This window comes from Phacochoerus africanus, chromosome 2 (genome assembly GCF_016906955.1).
Source record: "Phacochoerus africanus isolate WHEZ1 chromosome 2, ROS_Pafr_v1, whole genome shotgun sequence".
NCBI classification, from domain to species: Eukaryota; Metazoa; Chordata; class Mammalia; order Artiodactyla; family Suidae; genus Phacochoerus; species Phacochoerus africanus.
In genome coordinates, this window is record NC_062545.1 from 51,403,740 (window position 1) to 51,429,779 (window position 26,040).

Consider the following 26,040-nt stretch of genomic DNA (forward strand, 5'->3'; position numbering starts at 1 on the left):
TTTTTTTTTAACTTTTAACTTGTTTCATGATTTCAATTGGACAGCTAAAACCTATGAGTGAGTCTGGAAAGGCTTGAAAACTGGAATAATAAATCCCTAGTTTTGTTGCTTCAAATCAAGATTATTTGCCACTCATTCTACAAGATTGTTGTAGGATGGCTCATTTATTCACAGGAACTCCAACTAACACTGGTTCCATCTGAATGCATGCTTCTGTAAGGTAGGCAGAGAAGGGAGACTATGCCAAACACCACTTGGCTCTTCAAGCTGCCATCCACCAGTGACACTTCCACCCTATGACATTAACCAAAAAGAGTATCTCGGTCAATTCTGAACTCAAATGGGCTGGGCAACGCAGTGTTACCATGTGTGTACAGAAAACAGGATGTTTGTGCTTGGCACTGTTGACTCTACCTTTTATTCCCCTCTGCTGGGATGGAAGCTATGGATTGTATTCTTATTATTTTAAAAGTTTTCTTAAATATGTCTTAAACATACCCACTAAATTATACTTATTTTCTTAAAAAACTCTAAAATTCATTTAATATTTTTATCCCCCCAAGTTTAACAGAATTTGTAATAGTCTTTAACTATAGCTTTTTTTTGCTTTGTTTTTAAAAAGCAATTCATCAATTTTTTGACCATTGTTCTATATCCATGATCATATTTTTTATTTCAAGCTTTCTAATTTTTAATTTTTTTATATATACAAATTCCTCTTATAATTCTTCCTGTTTTTGTTTCATAATTCTATGTTTCTTTAAATCAGTAGTCTGCAACTATGGTTCAACCCTATCTGGCTCATTGCTGTTTCTATAAATACCATCTTATTGGAACACACCCACACCCATTCATTTATATATTGTGTATGGCTGCTTTCTTGCTGTAACAACAGAGTTGAATAGTTACAGAAGAGACAGTATAGCCAGCAGAGCTACTTTTGTATTTATGAACTGGCACTTTATCAAAAAAAGTTTGCAGACACTTGCTTTAAACGGATAACAGGACCTCATTGTTTTTTCTTTTGGTCATCTTAAACATTCTTCTAAAATTTGTCAGACTATTTTACAACATTAATTTCTTCTGGAAGCCCGCCTGCCTGCCTTCCTTTCCTTCTTCTTCCTTCCTTCCTTCTTTCTTTCCTTCTTTCTTTCTTTCTTTCTTTCTTTCTTTCTTTCTGTCTTATTTCTTTCTTTTTCTTTCTTTCTTTCTTTTCTTTCTTTCTCTCTTTCTCTCTTTCTCTCTTTCTCTCTTTCTTTCTTTCTCTCTTTCTTTCTTTTCTTTCTCCCTCTCTCTCTCTTTTCTTTCTTTCTTTCTCTCTCTCTTTCTTTCTTTCTTTCTTTCTTTCTTTCTTTCTTTCTTTCTTTCTTTCTTTCTTCTTTCTCTCTTTCTTTCTTTTTCTCTTTCTCTCTTCTCTCCTTCTCTCTTTCTCTCTTCCTTCCTTCCTTCCTTCCTTCCTTTCACCCATGCCATACAGAAGTTCCTGGGCCAGGGATCAAACCTGTACCATAGCAGTGACGCAAGTTGAGGCAGCAACAGTGCTGGATCCTTAACCCGCTGTGCCATGAGAGAACTCCGGGAAGTGCTTCTCAGGACTGTATTTCTTTGTGTATTTTTTTCAAGTTGTGGATTACAAGCTCTTTTGGAGTGGAAACGTTTTTGTTTGGTAAGTGTTGTTCTTCCTTTTGTCTCTCTCCCATGTCTTCTCTCCCTTCTAGCTGTTTCTTTCCAGCTTGGGCACTCTGCAGAACAGAAACCAGCCTTCTAAGGCCCTCTAATCTGATGCTTCTTTCATTCCTGGTGATTGTGGGAGGCTTGCGCATCCAGTCATCAAACCAGAAGAGCAGTTTGTCTCATTTTACAGTGCTCTCCACCTTCAGCCTCTCTTGACTCACAGTGTTAACCCTTAGCTGAGGATAAATATTAGTAGTATGTTCTGAGCCTCTTTTTTTTTTTTTTTAAATCAGAGAAGAAGGTAGACACCATAGCCACTAGCTTCATCTAATGCCTGCTTCAGAACCCAGGTGTCATTTGGGAGTAAGCTCCTACTTGGCAATGCCTGCTTCTAACCTAAGAAACCACCCAGCCTGCAACTTTGTCCGGCTTATCGATTTGTATTTCTTCTGTTTGTGTAACACCAAATTTTTTTTAATCATATTATACTTTTAACCTGGATCTTACTTTTTGGCTTTCTTTGAAATTGTTTAAATCATTTTTTTGGCATGTGTTTGGAGCAGAAGGGTGTATCAGAGCATAAACTTATGGCACTATCTTGACTGAAAATCTCTATTATGTATTTTAGGTAATGATGTAATGGTAACAGTTTACTTTGTAATTCAAGACATAATCATTTACTTATGTAAACAATTTGTACTACACTTTCTTTAAATTCTTACCTATTTCTTCTAATCGGTATTTATTGAGTCATTGCCGTCTGTAAATGACCTCACCGGACTCTGTAAGCAATGAAAAAAAAATATGAGTCATTGTCTTTCAGCCTATGTTCTTAAATTTTAGAGGCAAGGTGTACTCAGAGATGCTACAGGAAATAGTGTGTGAAAAATGCTGTGTGGTAGAGCAGTAAGTGGTGCAGGGACGTAGTCCAGAGAAGGGACACAGGGCCTCCAGCTGGGGCAATTAGAGGAGGTTTAGCAGTGAAGGCAAGATTTGAGATGCACTTGATAAAAGGAAAGAATTGGTATATTGGTTGAGCATTCATAACCAAAGCCAACAAAACAGGGCAAGATAATTTATGGCAAGAGGGTCTCCAGACACTCCCATAATTGTAATAGTGAGGTTGAAGCATTCTAATCAAATTTTAGAATGATATGATTCTGAGATTGCTTGACAAATCCATTATCCATAAAAAATTGGGATTTAGGGCTCTTAGTATATAATGAGCCTAAAATAGAAATCTTTTGCAAGTTGTAATGAAGATAATAACAAATCTAGATTTGGTACTGTAAAACTTAGAGTCAGGTTCTGACTTCATAAAATAAGCTGAGATAGTCAATATCTCTGAACCTCAGTTTTTTATATAAACTGGTATAAATATTTCTACCCCTTTTGCATAAATGGCAGTTGTAAAAATTAAATGAGAAATGTATGAGAAAGTGTTTTGTAAACAATCAAATTATAAGAAGATGCAAAGGGGTAGAGGATGCATGGTGATTTGAGATGAATTTCTTTGGCACTTTTCCCATTATAAGGTGGGGACCTTGCCCTGTCCCTTGACTCTGGGTGGATGTGATGACTTTTTTGAGGAATAGAACACAGTGTGAATGATGGTGTGACTGTTTCCAGGTTCAAATTTTAAGAGATGAGCGATTTCCATGTTCTGTATTATGGGAGTTTTTGCTGTTGGAACTGAGCTACCAGGTTGTCAGGAAGCCCAAGCAGCCACATGGAGATGCTCACAAGCGAGGAACTGAAACCACTGAAAAACTACCTCAACTAAGTCTCCAGCCAACAGTTGTCACCAGTTTAACAGGTATGTCATTGAGCCCTCTTGGAAGTACATCATTTAGCACTACATAGGCTACTCCAGTTGACACTATGTGAAACAAAGAAGCTGTCATTTTCTCATGGGGACATGAAAAATTGCAATTTGTAAAATAAATGATGGTTGCAGCTTTAAACCACTAAATTTTGGGGTGGTTTATCACTCAGCAAAAAAAAAAAAAAAAAAAAAGACCAGAACAGGATGTTTATCAAATGAATTACTACATTATTTCAGATTATGCTATAACTCATCATACATATTTTATTTGCTTCAGCTATAATGTTCATGATATATTTTGAGATATCTTTGCAATAAATATGTTCCAGAGCAAAGAAAAGAGAATTTAGCTAAGTCAGGCTTCATTAAAAGCAGCTCCACCATTAACTCTTAGATTCAGGAAATCCAATGATATTTGAAATGTTTATGACAGATTAGGGTGGAGCTTGTATAAAGTCTGAGTAGAAAAATCAGAACAGAGAGGGTGGAGAAAAATCAGTATACTCTTTTTCTTTTGAAAAATAACTCTTGGTTTGCTTCTGAGATTTTGCAGAAACTGAATATCTGAACATGAAACAATAGATGACCATGTGACCTGAGCTAACTTATTTTTCATTGGGTATTGTCTGATCCCGTCTAGACCAAAGAATTGCTTTCAGCATTCCTTTTTAATGCACTTCTGTGAGAGCCAAACTCTTTCAGGTTTTATCTGTGTGAAAAAATTTTTGTTTTGCCTTAATTTTTAAATGATATTTTCACAAGGTATAGAATTTTAAATTGACAGTTTTCATTTTCCTTCAGCATTTTAAAGAGTTATGCCATTGTTATATGGCTTTTGTTGTCTCAGATGAGAAGTGTGCTATAACTTTTATCATTTTTTTCACTGGGATATATTGTGTGTATGTGTGTATCTGCTTTTGAGATTTTCTCTTTAGCTTCTGTTTTCTGATGTTTGACTTTATATTTATCCTGTTTGAGATTCGCTACATTTTTTTTTTTCTTTTGGCTGTACCTATAGCATATTGGCCTAGGGATCAAACTCATGCCACAGAGGAAAACGAACCAAAAGCAGTGATAATACAGAATCCTTACCTGTTGGGCCACCAGGGAATTCCAGATTCACTACTTTTTCTTTTCTTTTCTTTTTTTTTTTTTAACTTGGATTTGTGAGTTGATAGCTGTCAATAGTTTTGGACCTTTCTGGCCATCTCTTTGATTACTTCTTTGGCTCCATTTTCTTCCTAATCTACTTTTTTGGAATCCACTACATGTGCATTTGATGATTTTGGATGATTTTCTCATTTATTTTAATATTTTGTTTCTCTTTTCATTATAGTTGGGTGATTTCAATTAACTTGTCTCTGAATTTACTGATCCTTTCTCCTGCTTTTCTAGGCACTCTAATATAATTGAATAAATTCAATATTTATGATATTATATTCATAAATCCTAGAATGTTTTTTCTTTTCTTCTTCTTTTTTTTTTTATAAGAGCTCCTACTACTAGAAAGAAATAAAATTCCCCATTTGTATCCATATGTTGGCCACCTTTTCCATTATTTTTAAGGCACATTTATATTAAAATTCTTATTTGATAATTCTAACATTTTGGAATTTGGGTTTACTTCTGTCGACTGTTTATTGTGTTGAGGGATCACAATGTGCTGAATACCTGAATACCATAAAATTTTCAAATTTTATTCCAGAAATTATGAGGTAAAGGACTGTAATTGTTGTTATTATTATTATTATTATTATTATTATTACTACTTTGGCTGTACCTGTGGGATGTGGAAGTTCTGTGGCCAGGGATCAAAACTATGCCACAGCAGAGACCTGAGCCACGTAGGTGACAGCACTGGATCCTAACCTGCTGAGCCACCAGGAAATCCCCAAAAGACTGTAAATATTATTGACTTAAGAAAAAGGAATGCCTCTGCCTGGGACAGACTGAAGGTGATGAAACTGAGGCAACCTATTCTGAGCTGAGGTGGGTGTAAAGTTTGTTGTAGTTTTTGTTAGATCCATTAGTTCACCAGAGGTTTCTAATGTTTTATGAGAGGTGATCAGAATTAGTTGACCTGAGCACCAATATGATTCTTTCCGTTTCAAAGTCCAGTATCTTTCTTTCCATGTCACCCATCTTTGGGTTTCTTGTGGTGCTCTCTTGGCTCATAAGAGACTTACTAAATCTGTTTCTACTTTACTGCTTTGCCCTTAGCTTTTGGATTTCTACCTTCTTGCCCTCAGATAGAGGTCCTGAGTGACTTGAGGGATGATGTTTCTCTGCTCTGTTGTCATGTCCCCAGCTTTCAGTCACTGCACACTTAGAGGAACTCTCTTCCTCCTTCCCCTGTCTTCAGGTTTAGGAGCACCACTGTGTGCACACTCTGAGGCCTCAGGGGCAGGGATGGCTCTCTGTTTCCTGCTGCAACTGACATGCATGTGTTGGTGAAGGCCCTTTGGGATAAGACTGATAATCTGATGTTCAGACCTCTTTGGGATTCCCACCTATCACAACAGCCACATGTGCCTAGTAAAGACTTATTAAAATTTGGGCTGGTTTCTCCTTACCTCTGTCCTTGATGGTTTTGCTTCTCCTCCTCTGTGCCCATGGGTTGGTTTCTTCTCTTCCTAGGAATTATTCTTCCCTTTCTGGAAGTTAATTCACTTATATATTTTTTTATCCTCAGCTCTCTAATAGGAAAGAAATCAAAACCATGATTTTATAATTTGTTTGCATTGTTCTGTTTGTTAGAGTGGGAACAGTGGCCTCATGACTCTATACATCTTAACCAGAAGTGCCTATACCCTATTCCTTTTCTGCTTTGAACAGTCGGTTATTTCTGATGTTTGCAAACAAGAGCCAGAAGTGATGTTATTCATCAAGAATTAAAAAAATAGAAATATGTAATAATTATAATCACATCAATTGAATTATGCAATTATTTAATTACAGATAATAGTTAAATAATATTTATAGGAAATTGCTATAACAAAATACATATATATGACTAATGCTTCAAGACCTTAAATCTCTTTTTTTATGCTTGCACCTGTGGCACATGGAAGTTTCCAGGCCAGGGATGGAACCCATGCCACAGCAGAGACAACACCAGATCCTTAACCCACTGAACCATCAGGGAACTCAAAGACCTTAAGTCTTTTTTTTTGTTTTTTTTTTGTCTTTTCTAAGGCCACACTCATGGCATATGGAGGTTCCCAGGCTAGGGGTCTAATTGGAGCTGTAGTTTTCAGCCTATGCCACAGCCACAGCAATGTGGGATCTGATCCGTGTCTGTGACCTACACCACAGCTCACGGCAATGCTGGATCTTCAACCCACTAAGTGAAGTCAGAGATCGAACCCGCAACCTCATGGTTCCTAGTCGGATTCATTAACCACTGAGCCACAGCGGGAGCTCCCTCCAAGACCTTAAATCTTTTGATTCAACTAAATTCCATTTCTTATTCTTCTGTCCAGAAGCAAGATTTTTTAAATCGTATAACTTATAGATAGCCTTCTTCATAAATATAGGAATATAACCTTTTTTATACAGCCTCAGACTTTTACTTACCATATATAATATATACATATATTATATTTTATATACACACACTTTGATACCATTAATATTTTTTCTTCCTCTTTTCTGGGAACTCTACAATTTCTTATAATTCTGTGATCATAGGAAGACCAAAACTAGATATTGTATTTAAGAGAGAAAGAGAGTGCAGTCAGTATATGTATTATTTTATTTTATTTTATTTTTGGTTGTGCCCTCAGCATGTGGAAGTTCCTGGGCCAGGGACCAAACCTGTGCCGTAGCAGCAACCCCAGCTGCAGCTGTGACAATGTTGGATCCTTAACCCAGTGAGCCACATAGGAACTCCATGTTTATTAATTTTACTATATTTTATAAGGATGCTCCTATTTCTTCCAGGGATCACTATATATTCCACAAAATGTCGTCACTTTAAATTATTATGTGTTAATTTTGGAAATAGATACAATGTAAACATGTAACTATTGGTTTGCTTGATGTCTTATCAATTAGACTCTATGCTCCTTGGGAGAAGTGACTTTGTCACATTTGACGTGAGTAGGGGTCTAGCACAGTAGACCATGCAGGCACTCATTGATGTTTACTGATATGTAGGTACCAATCCACAATTGCAAAGAGCCAAAATGGTTAATTTATAGTAAAACCTGACCAGATCCGACCTCATTTGGCAGCACAACCTTATCTGAACTAACACAAAAGTATTTCTAGTTATTAATTAACCCATGTATAGTGAACATTTTAATTTTGGCTGAAGAAATACTGAACATTTTACTGTAAGCGTCTACTCTAGGTCCTGCAAGTCACGTTTCATGATACATAGTAGATTATTATATTTTCTCTTTAAAATCCCCCAAATTCTGGTTTATAAGACACATCCTGGTTCCAAAAGTTTAAGATAAGTGATTGTATACCTTTGCCAGCAAATGAACACTTTCTGGACTGTGACCAAGACTGCTTTTTCCTCTGTAGTTACATCGTATGTCACATATTCTTTTATCTTTTATCAGATAAATGCCTTCTTGGATTCTTCGTAGCCATCTTGAATTAATTTCTACCTTTCAGCTACATAGCACCTGACTACATGAAGAGTGTATCTACAATTTCAGCATCCAGAGTTTGATAAAAATGTGACTTTATTTACATGTAGATTTAGATATAGAACCATGTTTTCTGTTGGATAGTACAAAATGAGGTTGGGCATTTCAGTTGTAACAATGTGATTCCAAATTTTTCCCAACCTATAAGAGGCATTGATAGGTCAGTGCCGGTCATGTTAGATCTATAGAACTACTCTATTTTCTCCATGTATGAAATCTTTAATCATTTGTAAAATGGCGATAAAGTAGACACAAGAGTTTCAATGCTGCAGTCCGTGCCATTCACTGCTTTTTGATATGGACTGCTTTATATTCTGATTATGCTGCTGCTGTAAAATGAACAAAGAGTAACATGGAATTTGATAAAGACAAGAAAACTTTTATTAAACTTTTACAACAGTGAAATAAATTATTCATGCAATTGCATGAATAATGGTATCCATGCTGATTAAATCAGCTAAGAGGAGGCAAAATATTCACATGCATGGCGTGAGTTCCATTTTCAAACAGTTCTGAAATGAAAATGTAATATAAAACAACACAGTAGTTGGTCCCCCCAAATGGAACGAAAAAAATGTGGAGTACAGTATTAATTCAAAAGAGAAGGGAAAGGTTTAAAGCACTGGCACTTCTGAAATCCACTAGCCAGAAGGAATTTTCAAAGACAGAAAAAATAATCCATCACTTCAAAGGAATTTAATGAAAAGAGAAACAGCAGAGATGACTCGGGTGCAAGAAGGACAGATCTAGGGCTTAGAGAAGGGAGAGAATGGCTATTTATGCAATGAACCTCTGCCTAGCTTATTCTATTTGGGGCTTGAATAAATAGGATTGTCTCCAAATTGGGCTGCTGGGCACATGCCAGCATTTTGGGTTGGTCCAGAAAGGAGCTGCTGGTGGTGCTAAATAAGGTGCTTCCACATCTCCTCCGCCACCTGCTTGAAGATTTGTGACTATCACTTGTCCTTTCATCAAAATGTTCACAAAAAGAAAGTGTCAGAGTTCACAGTTCTTCCCTTTCCACATCGCTGAGCACATGAAATGGAGGAGAAAACCCCTGCCACCCACAGAATTCCAAAGAGCTGAGTGCACGCTGCAGAACACACTGGAAAGTGGAAAGTTGGAGGGGGGCGGGGTGGGATAAGAAACACAGCTCCAACTTGCGCCCAGTAAAGAGTAGGGTTGGAGAGGGGGAGAAAAATGGGCTCATGGGGGAAGGAGTCTGTCCAAGTGGTCGATTTCTTTACCCACGATGCACAACTCCACCTTTAGAAAACTCCTTCCCACACGCAGGATGCTTTTCCTGATGAGGCGGTCCCTCTGATCAGCATGGGGGTGTCTGGGCCAACAGGTAGGGACAACTGGAGGCCATCTGTGTGTGCAGGACTGCCTGCTGACATCCCACTAGCCTGGAGGTGCGGTCCTTTGTCTCCCTTGGTCAGCGTGGTGTGTGGTACCTGCTGGCTCAAGTATCACCCTGACCTTGGTCCATATTGTCAGAACGCCCTCCCTGGGGTACTGTTCCATTTCTCCTCTGTCCGTTTTCCTCCTCTTCCCATGTCGCTGGGTTCACACTCCTCATTCACCTGCTCTTAGGACTTGAAGGGCAGATTCCTGAGCATCTGCCAGACTCTGGGGCTTTTTTTTGGTCCAGGATGCCCTTGATTGGGTCTAGAAGTAGACAGAGAGGTGATGGGACCTTCACTGAAACCCTTTGCTCCTCAGAAGGAACATTATAGTTATTTCAGTCTTACCTTAAACATTCTTTGAGAACAGCCATCTGTTTGTAACCCCAGTGGCCCAATCTTTCCAGTTTTCCAGGTATCCCCTTTTGTTGGGCAAACAACCACCAGTTGGGTCCCATCCTGCCTGACCCAAGGAAGCCCAGGATTGTTCTCCAACATGAGTGAGCATCCTTCTGAGAGTCTCAAATTCGCTTAAAGCTCTTCTGGCTGCTGCTGGTCACTTCTCACCAGGGTCCACTGCCCCTGAGCCCAGGCCACCAGCCTTATCAGTATTCTTTCCCAGGCTATTGCCACGAGTCATCTCTTCCCCAAACCAGTAGCTATCATGTTTGGCAGAATCAGTGAAGCCCTGTAAGGTATAGGAGGCCTTCATAGCACAGATCGGGAAACGCTTTAAAGGATCGCCATTGGAGTCAGTGCAGGTCTTTCAAAGGACCTTTGTGGTCCCTCCCTCTTCTAGAGGCCCCTGATGTGTAGTGCCCTGGTCTTACACTTCCTGTCTTAGGCCTCTCCTCCAGAACAGGAAGCCTCAACAGCATATCTCTGGGCCTGTAAGAGAAAGTGAAAAACATTATTGAGTATCATAATAATCCTAGTCGGGTCATGGTACCCTCCAAGTAGGCACTCCATACTTTAAAAAAAGTAGAATGTAGCATGCCTAAATACTCTTCTGTGATGTGGGCATTTGGATGTTTCACCAGTTACAGTTTCCCCAGAGCTGTGGTCAGGTGTGCTCATTACGTGTGCATCCCTAAAAAAATATCAGCAAAGTGGTTTTTCTAACACAAAGCAAGAGTTTGCACAAAAGACAAATATCAGCTAGACTCTTAGAACCACTGAAAATGGGTTCTTCATTGATGATGCCTCTGGAAAATATGAGAAAATTTCTATTAAATAAATACCTTGTAACATAATTATGAAAAAGAGAATTATTTAAAAATGAATGATTCTATGTCTCTTTATATACCGAACTCTGCTGCCAATAGTGGCTCTGTTGTATAATGATGATGCCTCTGAAAAAGAATGACCTTCCTCAAATCATAAAGCTGAATTAGGCTTGCTTTTCAAATGGTAGAGCATCGTTTCTCCCAGTCAATGATATTTCTTGGGAATTCTTGTTGGGGCTCAGTGGTAACAAACCCGACTAATATCAGTGAGGACGCAGGTTTGATCCCTGGCCCCACCCAGTGGCTTAAGGATCTGGAGTTGCTCTGAGCTGTGGTATAGGCCGGCAGCTGCAGCCCCTATTAGAACCCTAGCTTGGGAACTCCCATACGCTAGGGTACCGCCCTAAAAATACAAAAAGCAAACAAAAAACCCAATATTTTTCAGAGGTTACCTGGTCTGGTACAGTGGGTTGCAGATCCACTGTTGCTGCAGCTGTGGCTGGAATGCCATTCCTGGTCCAGGAACTTCCAAATGCTACAGGTGCGGCCATTAGAGAAAAAAAAAAAGCAAAAAAAAGTATTTCTTGAATCCTTCATGTGCAAGGCATTGGGCTTGGTGTTCAGGATAAAAGCATGATGAATTTGTGGTACCTGCCCTTAAATTGCCTCTAATCTAATAGGAGACAGACTTCTATGTACAGAGTACCTTATACACAGTAATAATAATAATGAAGATCGGGTATGACGTGTGCATGGTCAGTTCTGGGAAAGGCAAGAAGGAGAGCAGAGGAAGAAGTTTCTTCATCAACTCATGCCTGAGTTGTGTCTTGATGATGAGGGCTGTTTGGCCTCATTAAAGCCGACCCAGCAGCTTTAAGGCTCAGAATGACATATTTGACCTCATGAAGTAATTTCTTCCAATTTTCTCTAGTCATCTCCAACTCTTTGTTATACATACCAACAACTCTAAATGCTCATGGTGAAAACACCAAATCCATGACCAAGGAGGGGGAAAGGAAGAGAGGGTAACTAAATTATGAGTCTTGTCTGTCAAATCGCACCATGTATCTGATCTCAGACTTTATAACATATGCTGTTTATATATCTGAACTTGTTCACAGAAGGAAAAATTTTAAGAGTGCATCCCAGTATAAATTTATAACAGCCATACAATGAATAAATTCCCATTATAAACAAATATTTATGAAGAAGAAAAGCAAGTTGAAATATGTTTAATGCGTTAAAGTTCAAACATCCCTTGTCCTGGAAGGGATGCTGAGGGAAATTCCAGAATTTGCATGAGCAGGGAAAGACTATATATCCTTTACTGCATTTAAGTGTCTTAGTTTCATCTCTCCCCCAGTTTTCTACGTCAGGAAGGTCCAGATCTGCATATGATCAGGGAAAAAATAGGAATTGCCTCAAAAACTTGACTGTATGTAAGCCGAATTTTCTGAGTGTCCATCTCTCTGCCATGAGCATGTGTTTCAGGTGAGAAGGCACCTACATCATCAACCTACCATGTGATCATGGTAGAAAATTGTAGCTGTAAAGGGAGGGATTTCCTCCTTTGCAATTAATGGATAACAACTTGTTGAGCAGCCTTTACAGTCTCAGTCTTCTCTAGTTCTTCTGAGAGAAGAAAGAGAAAAACTAGTTAAATGAAGGGCCAGGTGGTTCTTTTGTGCAAATGCCTTCAATGGGTTCTCAACTCTTTCAGTAAAAATTAAAGGCTAGAAAGTCCTGCTCCATTCATACTTGGAATTCTGTGTCTCAGTGGGACCCTCATCTCCTTCTTTTCCTCTCAGCTCATCCTTAAATCATCCTGGACACTGGAACAAGGACATCTGCTACACATCCATGGTACCTGCTGACCTCTCCACCTCCAAGTCTTTCACCAGAGAGCCTCCTGGCTCACAAGTTCCAATCTTGAATGTCGTCTTCATTGTGAACCTCTCCATCAGCACATTTAAAATCTCAGTGCAGCACTCCACTCACCTCCCACCCCGCTTCCTGTCCTTTCTCCAGCCCCTGCTTACAATTTCTTCATTCCCCCTTTCAACCTGTTATACCTTATATTTTAACTTTGTTTACTGACTCTCCGTGGAATGAAAGATGGAGATCTTTACTTTTCCACTGCTGCATGTCCAGAGCCTGGAACAGCACCCAGCACATAGTAGGAGCTCAAGAAATTGTTTAGTCAATGGGTAGATTTAGTGTTGCTCTGAAGAAGTGTGACCTCAGGCCTGAGATGAAAGCTCCCTGTTACTTGCTGCCTTGATGCCTGGTAAAAGTGGGATAGGACCACAAATGGCTAACATGAGTCTCCCTTCCCACTCACTCCAGCAGAGAAGGTCCCCCACTTAATCAACCCTCCTGATCAAACAGACGAGGGGCAGCTCTTGCTGATCCCTGGGTAGTGGGTTTCAGTTCCTTTCTAGTGTGTGGACTTGGTCAAACACACCAATCACACCCTCTTGTGGGAACTAGGGAGCACCTCATCCTCTTGGTACTACAAAGCCTGCCTCCCACAGCCCTGGCTTTTCACTCTGCTCCCACACAGAATGTAGCCCTGTGTGGCCCTGGATGGCACAGTGTCCCCCAGCCCTGGCCATGAGTACATGTGACTAAGAAACTGTGGTTTTGCCATCTGCCCAGTGCTAGGGTTGTGTGCTTGGCCAACCCTGAGGGTTACAGGGACAGGAATTCCTCCCTCACCCACAGGGAAATAGGAGGCAATTAAAACAAAGGACTGCAGCAAGGCATACTGATATACGAGAATCAGTAATATAATTAGGAGTGTCTAAGAAAGTGGTAAATTAGGCAATATTAGGTAAGAGTCCTGTGGGAATTCAGAAATATTTATATACATAAATAATTTTAATTTACTAAACACAGTCTTTAACAAATAATTGTGATAAAGACTTTAAAATTGGAATAAAAAAGACTTGTCAGTGTCCTGTTAAGTGCATTCTTCTGGGTGATCTCCACATTTCATAGTCTTTGAGCTATTTTACAGCTCTGTACTTGCAGAAAACTGAAAATAATGCAAATGATTCTTTTCCATAGAAATAAAAAATAATTGTGTCTGGTGAAATGCAATTGACTATTGCCCTGTGGATAAACCCACTTTGCATCTATTTGTAATTTCACTTCAAAATTCCCTTAAATGTATACATCTACCCATATAAGGATCTAAGATTTCTCATTTGAACCAACTGTTTTCCTCATTAATTTTCGAGTTAAAGGAAATCCGTGACACACATTCATTTGACATTTGTAAGAGAGGCATGATTTTATTTTTTAAAAATCCTTTAACATCATTTCTACTAAAACATGAAAAGTGGGTTGTGCAATCCTATCCTTATTCTTGCCATAGCCCACTTTAAATTTGGAACATCATGGTAAATTATAGTAAGATCAGGCATGTGAGATTACGACAATGCCCACCTGAAAGAAAATATCTGGAGGAAACATGAAAATCTCAGGCAGCCAAGATTCAGATGCTTGGCTCTGAGTACATAAAACATCTGGATTTTTGTAAATTGATTAATTTCCATCTGCCTCTACTATTTTGGCTTCATTCAGACACAGCCTTTGTGCTGACTCCATACCTTTTCTCAGCACTATACAAACACCGTTATCTGTTGTACAGGGAGGATTTTTTCTCTACCTGTCTCCAGTTCTCCACATAGTATACACAATAATAGACTCTATTTTCACTTAATTATTACTTAAACTCTTGCTTGTAGCCATCTGGAAGGACAAAGGAAAATAAAGACTTGTTTATATTCAGTGTACCTGAGAAGTAACTTTATTCTAGCCTTTAGCTAGACAATTATAGGAAGATCATTTCATACAATTTTGTGGGTTCTTTCCGTGAGAGCTATTTCTGTTAAATATTCCACAAAATAATATATATACAACCCCCAGGAATGTATCTGTTCATTTGTATTCAGCACCAAACTTATGCAAAGAGAAAAATAAGGGGGAAAATCATTGAAGACTCATGATACCCTTTAAAAAGTGCCAAGATGCATCACCCAAACTCAAGGCCATGATGAAGCAGAAATGTAATAGAGCCAAAAATATACCTGGGCTTGAAAGGACAAGTTAGATTCACTTTAAGACATCGAATAGTGGTTCTAAGGAGTCAAAGCCAAATTGTGAAATCAATGACTTTCATTTTTATTTTTCATTACTGATTGACAACTTGGCAACTCTTACAACTACCATCGCCACTAAACCCCAAAGAGTGCAGAAAGAACCAGAGCAGTGGGTTGCCCCAGTTTATATTCAGTTTTGTCAATTTGACCTTCACAGGTCTGTAATTACTATAATCACAGCCTGCTGAACATGCTAACAATCAAAGCATCCTCATTTGAACAGTCCAACAATAGCCTTTTTAACAGGGGAAAAACCGTGCCAGAAAGGCTGGCTGCTTTACTTGCAGCCTTTTCTGAAGACCTAGCTAATAGGGAACAGGTATCAAGCAATTCACTTCCGAAAAATGTGGCTGTACAGAGAGTGACCCCGACCCTCTCACTGAGAGAAGTGCTGCATGGCTGCAATGAGGGCTGCCTCCACCCCTCATTGTGGTTGTGATTCCTCCCAATGTTGCCTGACCACATGGGCAAAAAGTATCATCTGCTTTTCAGACCTTCACTCTGAACACCCAGCAGTGCCTATAACATTTTCAAAGGTCAAAAAGAGTTTGTGAAATAGGTTAATGTGAGGTAGCCCAAAATCCATTGCTGGTAATGGGGGCTTTTCCCACCTGAATAACAGGGAAAACTGTACTGGGTGACAAGAACAATAACCTCACACTTGTGCTGCCTTTTTGTGGGTTGTCATTTCCTTCTACTAATTGCCACAGATTTACTGTGAATTATCTGTGGCATTTTTCTCCACACTCTGGACCAAAATGGACATTAATAAGATTCTGACTCACCTTAGAATAGTCTCTAATCATGAAACAGAGTTTGTGGTTCATGTTTTTGTGGTTGTTTTGGGTTTGCTAATTGGTTCTATATGAATTATAATCTATGAGTCTGGCCTTGTACAATTCTAGAATATCCAGGCTGAAAGGAAATTAGGAATATACCTAACCCTAACCCTAACCCTAACCCTATATTTTTTTCATTTCCTTGTTTCCTTTTTTGCCTCTTAATGAGTGATATCGGTATATAAAATCAGAAAAAAAGCAGAGCTTCTGTGAGCCCAGACACCCAGAACCTCACCTGCTGAGTGTCTGTTTGATCGACGGTCCCTGGCTCCCAGCACAGCAGAACCCCAAGGCTCCAGGGAACATCGTTTGAATACTTGTGGTTTAATCCAAGTTTCCAAGCCTATAGAGTTAAAGGGATTCTGGAGTGACCTTTCTCCGACCGGCTGAATCAACCACAAATAAACACTAGAACATATTTTGGCAAGCAATTACTTAACACTCGATTAATTTTTCCCTACTATCTTCACCTGGCTATTCTATTCCTGAAGGCAATCAAAAACTTTCCTAGTGACTTAGGGGCTGGTGGCAGCAGGACTGGTCTAATCAGCAATCTGACAAGTGCCCACCTTCCAGAACCACCCTTGGTTAGGAAAGGTAGAGGATGCTTGTAGTATTGATGGCCCTCAAAATGAGAACTGGAGGGTACCCAGAGCACACACAGTGTGGGACACAGCCAGGTGGAGAAATGAGCTTCCTAAAGCTTCTTTCCCCCCAAAAGTGTGGAGTATGCTGGGCTGATGTGAACATCGCAGACTTTCATTGTCCACTGTCTCTGTTGGAGGGAGTGGAAATTTACCCTTCCTGCTTGGGCAGCTCAGGTGGCCTTTGTTAAGCAATCTCACAAGCACAGTGAAGCGAATACTCTGGAGAGTCTTACACTTTTATTAGAATTCATCCCTTACTTACTGTCAAGGAAGATACTGATTGGGGCCCACTTGTACATGAAGGTTCTATGTTGGATCACTTCTGAGTCCAGGAGAGCTATTTAACCAGGAGCAAACCAGCATAACCTGAATGTCAAATGTCAGAATAAAGAGGCTATGCAGGGCACAGAAGCAAAACTCATATTTATTGAGCAACTTCTATGCAACACCCATTTGGCTGGGTCCTCTCTTTATGCACTTTGTGAATCTAATAACCCAATATGACAGTCACCATCAGCGCCAGGGCACACAAGATTCACAGAGGAAAGGGCACCAGCTCCCTGGGTCCTGGGTCTGTGTGGCAGCACTGGTTGCAAAGTCACTTGACAGTGGCAGGAAGTGAATAATGTTAATGACCTTGAGAATCACAATTCAGAGGCTATAAAGAGAATAAAGAGTTCCTAGGACAGACCTGTTTATGTTCCTCAAGAACACTGCAATTTAATTAAAGGCAAAAGAGCATGATACCCTAAGGTCCCTGCTTGCTAATACATTGTTAAATAAGTTACCACCATTTAACCTCTGAGGACTAACCAGAACAAGCAATTTATAAGCCAAATGAAACACTTTTTTAGGATGAGTGAGTCAGGATAAACCAGTAGTTGGAATAAGTGAAAACCTCAGTGTTCCAAAATATCCTTTAAGGAATTGCCAAAATATTAACTTACATTACTTATTCTGAGTAAATAACAAACTTTAATTATCAAACAAAACTTTAAGAATCCAATATCCAATGTATCCAAAGGGAGCAGGAAGTTATGAATATCGTACATTAAGTTCTAATTCTAATGTTCTAATATTTATCACTAATTAGAGCCACTGTCTATCTACATCGTCCAAGAGTAGTGGAAAAGTGACCTCTAGGAATGAGGAAAACTGATGTACAAAGTAAGAAAAGAAAATTTAAATACAAAGCCGTTTCACTAATAAAATGCTCAAGCCAGCTAGAGTAATTTGGGTACTTGGTGAATCTTGCTTAGCAATTCCTGAACACTGTGGTTGCCTGGAATTCAATTCCATTGTCCTCGAGCTGAATTGCTTTGAAAGAAGGTCACATGAGAAGGAAAGGAAGTTTTGACTTTCACATGCCTGTTATTGCTAAGGAAACCACTTCCTCGGTATTCACAGATTCAGCATGTCTGCAGTTTTGCCTTCCATACAAATTACATTTTTGGTACCGTATTAAGAAACAAACAAGGGTGGAGAGTATTTAAAAAACTCAACTCAACTATGACATGCTCACAGAACCAAAAGAGGAGGCTTTTCAGATGCACTTTCTTTTCTGGAGCAGCGTAGGTATGCCTGGGTGGAGACTCTGAGAGCTAACAGGATGTCTGAGATGCTTGGAAGGGGCCTGTGATGGCAGTAAACAAATGAGAAGCTAACACAGCTTTGTTGTGTCTTCTGATTGGCACGGGCTCTGAACTATCTCCTACTTGTAGTTGTGGACAAAGAAACAGGAGATGAATTACCATGTTCTGGGACTGAATGTTCCTTTCCAATTCAAATTACAATAAGAAATAAAAATGGTTAGTCTTCCAGTGTGTAGATTATATAACTTGTCTCCTCTTTTTTTCTTTTTTTGGTTTGGTTTGTTTTGGTTTTTGTCTCTTAACGAGAAGTATCAAATGAAGGTATATTTTAGAGTGACTGCACTATTGATGGGACTTAATGCAAATATAGCTGAACCCAGAAGTGGCTATTTTTGCTCTAGTGGATCTTAACTACTTGGTGGTTTATTTGATTTTATTTCTATTTCTATTTTTTTTTTTTGCATTTAAAAAATTGAGGTAGACTTGATGCCAGTTTTGTGTTGGTTTCAGATGTACATCAACGTGATTCAGTTCTACAGATATGCGTAGCCACTCTTTTTCAGCTTCTTTTCCCAGGTAGGTTATCACAGAATATTGAGAGGAGTTCCCTGTGCTATACAGTATGTCCTTGTTGGTTATCTATTTTATATATACTAGTGTGTTAGTATATATAAATGTTATATATATGTTAATCCCAAACTCCTGATTTATCTCCCTCCTTTCCCCTTTGGTAACCATAAGTTTCTATTCAAAGTCTATAGGTCTCTTTCTGCTTTGTAAATAAGTTCACTTGTATCATTTATATTTCTATTTTTAACCCAAATAGAAAAATCTTGTGTGAAGTACCTCTTTATTCATCATAGAAATCCAATTATTTTTAATTCTCTGTGCTCCTGAGGATAATGATTAGGACCCAAAAGATCACAAAATTTAAATGTCTGGGGTCCATCTGTTTGAATCTCCTGATTCTTCTATCAGGATTTATGGTTCGTCTTTGGCCTTAGAACTCCTCAATTTACACATGAATCATAGGTTTAGAACTAAACTGCACCAGTTTTAAGAACAATCTGCAGACACCTATTCTGTAGTGACCTTATAACAGATGGGCTCTCATTTGATATTTCATGGCTAAAACTGTGAAAGAAGCAACTCTTTTTTTATTTTTATTTATTTATTTATTTATTTTTGCCATTTCTTGGGCCGCACCCACGGTATATGGAGGTTCCCAAGCTAGGGGTCGAACGGGAGCTGTAGTCGCCAGCCTACGCCAGAGCCACAGCAACGCGGGATCCGAGCCACGTCTGTGGCCTACACCACAGCTCACGGCAACGGGGGATCCTTAACCCAATGAGCGAGGCCAGGGATCGAACCTGCAACCTCATGGTTCCTAGTCAGATTCGTTAACCACTGAGCCATGAGGGGAACTCCGCAACCCTTATTTTAAACAAAATTATTTTATTGAAGTAGTCTTGATTTACAATGTTGTGTTAATTTCTGCTGTACAGCAAAGGGATCTAGATATACATATATACATTCTTTCACATAATCTTTCCCATTATGGTTTATCACAGGATTCTGAATATAGATCCCTGTGCTACACAGTACGGCCTTGTTGTTTACCCATCCTATGTATAGTAGTTTGCATCTGTTAATCCCAAACTCCCAATCCATCCCTCTCCCATCTCCCTACCCCCTTGGCAACCACAAGTCCCTTCTCCATGTCTCTCTTTTTGTTTGGCAGATAAGTTCAATTGTGTTATATTTTAGATTCCACATACAAGTGATATCATATGGTATTTATCTTTTGAAAGAAGCAGCTTTTAGGTATAACAAAGCATGAGGTCAGCATTTGCAAATTTTCACACCAGCAAATAATAGTTAATATCAACGGAGTACCTTAAAAATGTCAAATGTGTTTCTTTTGAAATCACAAATTTAATTCTCATTTTGAGCACAGAAGAAAGATATTTTTAGATTGACGGGAAAAAATCCAGAAAGATGGTTATTTACTTATTTATTGAAAATCAGTTACGCACGCTCACCAGAAATTGTTCTAAAGCTCTCTCCTTGGTTGACACTATAAAAAATTGCAAACATGCTTTGGTTTTGAGAGAAATGAGATGATGATGAAGATGACAGTAATGATAATAATAGAAACAGCTAATGTATATTATGAATTTGAGAGAGCTCTCACTGTGGCTCAGTGGTAATGAATCTGACTAGCATCCATGAGGATGATGGTTCAATCCCTGGCCTTGCTCAGTGGATTAAGGATCCGGCATTGCTATGAGCTGTGGTGTGGGACGCAGATACAGCTCAGACTGGATATTGCTCTGGCTGTGACCTAGGTCGGCAGCTTCAGCTCCGATTCAGCCCCTAGCCTGGGAACATCCATATGCTGCCTTTGTGGCCCCCAAAAATATAAAAACAAGAGTTTGATAAGTACTGGTCACCAGGATAAGCATTCTGCTTAAATTATGTCATTTAACCCTCACAATAGCCCTGAGAATTTGCTACTATTATCATCCCTGATTTTCCCATGAAGAACTAAGACTCAGCAGTTAAGTAAATGCTTAAGTTCACTCCTTCAGCAAGCCGTAGGGCTAAGAAAGCCCTACTCCCCAGAGTCTGAGCTCTTAACAACTAGATTAGGTATTTATAGAGAGAAAGCATTTGACATAGACTGATTTGAGATGCCAAAAGTTTAAAGGAAAAGACCCCATACCTTCCTGCCTGGTAAGTATATATATGTATGTAGAGCTTATGTATGACCCTTTCATTTATTTATTTATTTGTTTGTTTATTGGTTCCTAGGCCAGGAGTCAAACCCACACCACGGCTGCAACCTGAGCCACAGCAGTGATAACACAGGGTCCTTAACCCACTGTGCTACCAGGGAAGTCCACATATGACTCTTTTGAACTTAAAGTGGCAGACAGCACAGTCCTCTACCTAGGAAGGAGGGTCATTGCCAGCACCAGTCATCCAGGAAAGTGCGGGTCTTGTGCACGGAAAAAGGGAGAGAATTGAGCAGCAGAATGGGTGAGTGTAGCATCTTAGTGTGAGTGGGGAGTGGGCATGCTAAGAAAACAGTGACTCCCCAAACCCCCATTCCAGCCTCCTAGGGCCAGACTAGTTGAAAAGAATCCTGTGCTGTTGCGGGCCACAAGCTGTAGAAGATAACTTCTGTCTTATTAAACTGAAAGGCAAGTTTCCTGTTTTGCCCTCCACCCATTTCCCTTAGTGAAGTGACACTGGGACATTGACTCTGCTCCAGGGATACTGTGTGTGGATACTGTGCAGCTGTGGTGTGGAAATAACTTCCTTAGCCCTGGGTGCCACATCAGCAAACCAGTCTTAGGTCACTTTCCCTATAAATGCTCTGCTTGACCAGAAATGCTGGACATCCAATCAGCCCATCCCAATTGCCAGGCCTTCTCACCTCAAGCAAGGTAGACTCTGTGGCTCCAGCCAATCAGATACTTTCTACTTTCTCTTCCTTGCTCCTTATTTTATAAAAGCTTCCTGCCTTCTACCTGATTCTGCATTTCTCCAGGATCTTTACCAAGTGTTAACAATTTTTTGGTATCCCCCAAATTGTCTTTAATTATTTTGCACTAGTTTGACTCTAATATGAAAGGAAAATAGGGATTTCACCTACTATCTCATTCCTTGGGCCAAAGGGTAAGACTGGGGACCAGAGTACAGGGTGAATCTATTGGGAAGACTAAAGCTTAAAGTTTAGATCACATCATGCTATGGAGAGATTTTTTTCATGCCAATGTGAGAAAAATAAGTCTGTCTTTCCCTTCCTCCCCCCCCCCCTTTTTTTTAAAAAATTTTTCTCTTTCTCTTTATTTCAATAATATTTCTTTATCATTATTTTTTTTTTGGCCGCACCCCAGCATGAGGGAAGTTACCAGGCCAGGGATCAAACCCACACCACAGCAGTGACAATGCTAGATCCATAACCCACAGAGCCACCAGGGAACTCTCTTTCCTTCCTTCCTTTCTCTTTTCTTTCTCTCTTCCTTCCTTTCCTTCCTTCCTTCTTTCTTTTTCTTTCTTTTCTTGGAGGAAGCTCTGTCTCACAGCACCTCAAAAGTATTTCCCCTACTAGTTCTGTCATTTCCCAGGTACCCATTATCCTGGGTCAGTGTATTAAAGGCCACAATTAAATGCAAATGTTAACAACTGACATCTAGCCCAGCATAGTGAAATAGCACCAACCTCCACCCAGTTTTTGAAGCCAAATCTTAGAGTTAGTCTTGATTCTCTCATTTCTTCATTCAATTTTGCACTAAGGGGTATCAAAATCCACAGGAAAACATCCTGAATCTGCCCTCTTCTCTGCATCACTGTGACCTCTCACCTGGGCTGCTGCTTCGATACTGTCTCCTTTGAATTCCTTCTCCACAGATTAGTTATGGGGGGTGGGATTGGAATTGAATAGAGGACTTAACTCTTTTGCTTAAAAGCCTCTGGTGACTTCTTCTCATGTTTAGAATAAACCCCAAACTCCTACTGTGACTTAGGAAGCCACCTGTGATCTGGACTTGCCTATTCCTAGAAAGGCTTTTCCTGCTATAGTGTCCTAGCCATCAAGTTGTGAGTTGTGACTGTGCCCTTTTGATGGTTCCTCGGACACCCAGCTCCTTGCTGCTCCAAGACCTCAGCACACATTGTTCTCCCTTCCTGGAATTCTCTTCTCTCTGGTCATTCCAATTTTACTTTCAATTCACCTCTTCCGAGAAGACTCTTCCAACCTCCCTGCTACAGTGAGTTTTAGTATGGAGTTTGCCTCCTGCTAGACGGTGGGCTTTGGGAAAGCAGGGGCCCTCTCTCTCTCCTCCACTGTGTTATACCAGAGGCCTAGAAATGTGCTGACTGTTCTAGGAGGATCTCACGGGATATTGGTGAAGGAGGAAACAAGCATTTGTTATTAGAGGTTGTTGCTTCAGTTCAACTCAAATTATAGTCGACTCCTAAGCTGGAGCTCTGTAAAGGCATAGGGAAGGGAAATTTCCACTGGGCAGGGGGAATGGGGGATGGAGATCATTGATTCAAATACCATCTGGCCGACAATTAATGTGGCCTTAAAGAAGGACGCCAGGGATTGATATTAAGGGTTCTGATGTTATTGTTTCTGTAACCAAGCAGGACGCTATGGGGCCTTCCCTGGGCAGGCCCTTCCCCCATATCCTCCGTTTTAGCTCCTCTCTGACGTACCTAGATAACAGTATCTGATGTGCATTTCCTGAGTTGTTTTACCAATGTGAAAATCCCTTCCCTACTTAATGACCAAGGGCACACAGCCCCCAGGCCTCTTGGAGCCTAAGGAGTGATAACGTTAACCTCGGTGACCCTGCCCTATTACCTCACCAGCAGCCAATCGGAGAATTGTACGTGAGCTGATCACTCAGCCAGGAGACCCTCCTCCCTCACCTGGCTTTGAAAAATGCTTTGCAATTTTGGCTCAGAGAGTTCAGGCTTTTGAGGGGGCACAAGCCACCCATCGCCTTGCAAGGCCCTGCAATAAACCATTCTCTGCTCCAGACTCTGACATTTCAGTTCGTTTGGCCTCACTGTGCATCAGGCACACAAACTTGCACTAACATTTCTACCTTAGCATTCACACAGTCTAAATTTTTAGCTGTTAACTCACTGTCTTCACCTGTTTTCAGTCGGGATTGGCTGGATTAGGATGAGGTCAAAACACACAAATATCTCAGGGACTTGAAATGGTTGAAATGTATTTCTTGCTCATGACATACACGTTCAGCATTTCTGCTTATTGGAGGGCTCAGCAGCCAAATGAGATGTAGGAGTTGCTGGAACTTGCTGGTGGTGGTGCCAAGAGGAAAGGAAAGGAAAGACTGTGACGAATTGCACACCAGCTCTTGTCCGCCACCCAGAAGTGACACATGGCACCTTGCTCACATTTTACTGGTGAGAGCAGGTCATGTCACCTTCTGAATCCTATTGGGAGGAGAAGCGCGAAGAGAAGCAGAACAGCCATGAGGTCCATGGTGGGCCATTCGGATGGGGAGAAAAGGAGACCCAAGTTAGTCCCTGATTCATAGAAAAGAAATTACTAGAACCTGAGGGCAGAAGCTCTGCCCCAGGCCAGTGGGCAGCATGGCCTGTTGAGGACACCTTCTCCAACTAGGAAGTGAGGAACAGCTTTCTGCATTTAACCAATAGCAGACTGGGGGCCCCAAGATCATTTTAGGTCTCATACCTTTACTTGTTCCTTCAAGGATGTTTTTTTCTTTGTCAGTATATCTCTGTTAAAGATTTAGGCAGTTTCTGTACTAGTTATTCTCCAGCAAATATCCTCCCTTCCCTGACTTGTTCTGGGCCCAGGGGCTGCCCTCTACGGATGCATCATGTAAACTCTCTGACTATCTGCCTCTTTGTCAGTTTGAGGAATAGGAAGCACAGTGTCCCAGTCTGCTCAGGCTGCTGTAACCAAATAGCACAGACTCAGTAGCTTTTAAACCCAGAAATGTATTGCTCACATTTCTGGAGGCTAGACTTCTGCGATCAGGGAGCCAGCAGACTGGGGAAGGGCCAGCTTCAGGTCCCTGGCCTCTCACAAGGCAGAAGGGGCCAGGTGCTCTGGGCAGCCTCTTTTATATTGTGACCCAAATACCATCCACTAATATCATCATCTTTGGGAGTGAGGATTTCCACATATGAATTTTAGGCAGGGGCATTTAGACCCTAGAGAACAGATAGGAAAGGGGAGGGCAGAATTAGAGAGAGAGAGAGAGAGAAGTATTTACCCCCATCCTGCAGCTTCCTCCCCCAGCCTTGTGCCATCCTTACAGGGCCTCCTTCTTCTATCTTGATCCTTTTCCTCTGTGGCTCCAGACCCCACCAGGATCCTGCCACACTGGGCCCTCAATCCATCCTACAGGCCCTGGGGTGGTAGAGGTTTCCTCTTGTTGCTAATCCCCACAAACCTAACTGACACCTTAACTGACACACCCCTGTGAATTGTTTCCTTATTCCACTCCCTTCAGTTAAGGACTTTGTGTGTCATCTTTTTCTTGCCAAGCAGACTAACACAGCTTCTTACTTATTGGATTCCACACAGCCGTATGTGTCCCTGGCCACCCACCTTTCTTTTATCGATATATTTCTTCGATTTGCCATATTTCTTTGCTTTCTTACTCTCATGCCTCTTTTATTTTTCTCTTCATTGTTAAAACTTTGAGCTCTGTGAGAGCTAGTTCAACTGAAAACATTTACCGTATTTTGTCAAACACGTTCATTCAGCAGAGTGCTGGCCATTTGCCTTGTATTATTTTGCTAAGGCTGCCATAACAACATACCTCAGACTAAGGGCTCAAACAGAACTTTGTTTCCTCACAGTCTGGAAGCTGGAAGGCCCAGATCAAGGTGCCAGCAGATGTGGTTTCTCCTGAGGCCTCTCTCCTTGGCTCATAGGTAGCTACCTTCTTGCTGTGTCCTCACGCGGTCACTTCCCTGAGTGTCTATGTCCTCCATGTCTCCCTTTTCTCATAAGGACACCAGTTTTATTGGATTACAGCCCAACCCCAATGGCGTCCTTGTGAACCTAGTCATCTTTGTAAAGCTCTATCTCCAACGAGGGTTGCATTCTGAGGTTTTGGGGGTTGGGACTTTAACATCTGAATTTGTGTGGGAACACAATTCAGTCCATAACATTCTTGATACCCTATAAATGCATCACAAGGCAGAATCTCTGTTGGCTTTTGTTCTTCAGAGCCTTTAGTTTCATCTTTCACCTGCTGGAGATGAGACAGGCTGGGACCTGGGACCTTTTGCTGAGTATTTGCACCTGGATAAATTCAACAAAAATACAAAGAAACTATAAGGGACTAAAAATAACTGTATGCATGTGTAGTTGGGCAAATTATGAAAGTAAGATATAAAAAAAAAATACCCCAAAACCCAATTGCCACTTCTGAGGAGCAGAGAACAAAAGCAGGGTACTACACATGCAGCCTCATACAG

At 40.5% G+C, this 26,040-nt stretch overlaps 1 protein-coding gene across 1 annotated transcript in view; it reads right to left on the reverse strand.

Moving 5' to 3' along the window:
* Nucleotides 1-12,738, reverse strand: part of LOC125120635 (collagen alpha-1(I) chain-like) — a 106,462-nt gene extending 93,724 nt beyond the window's left edge. The window contains exons 1-3 of the mRNA XM_047769136.1: nucleotides 12,668-12,738; nucleotides 10,397-10,454; nucleotides 10,134-10,296 (exon numbers count right to left, since the gene is read on the reverse strand). Of these exons, the coding sequence (XP_047625092.1) occupies nucleotides 10,134-10,296; nucleotides 10,397-10,454; nucleotides 12,668-12,738 (292 nt within the window). The remainder of the gene's footprint in view (nucleotides 1-10,133; nucleotides 10,297-10,396; nucleotides 10,455-12,667) is intronic.
* Between the last annotated feature and the right edge of the window lie 13,302 nt (nucleotides 12,739-26,040).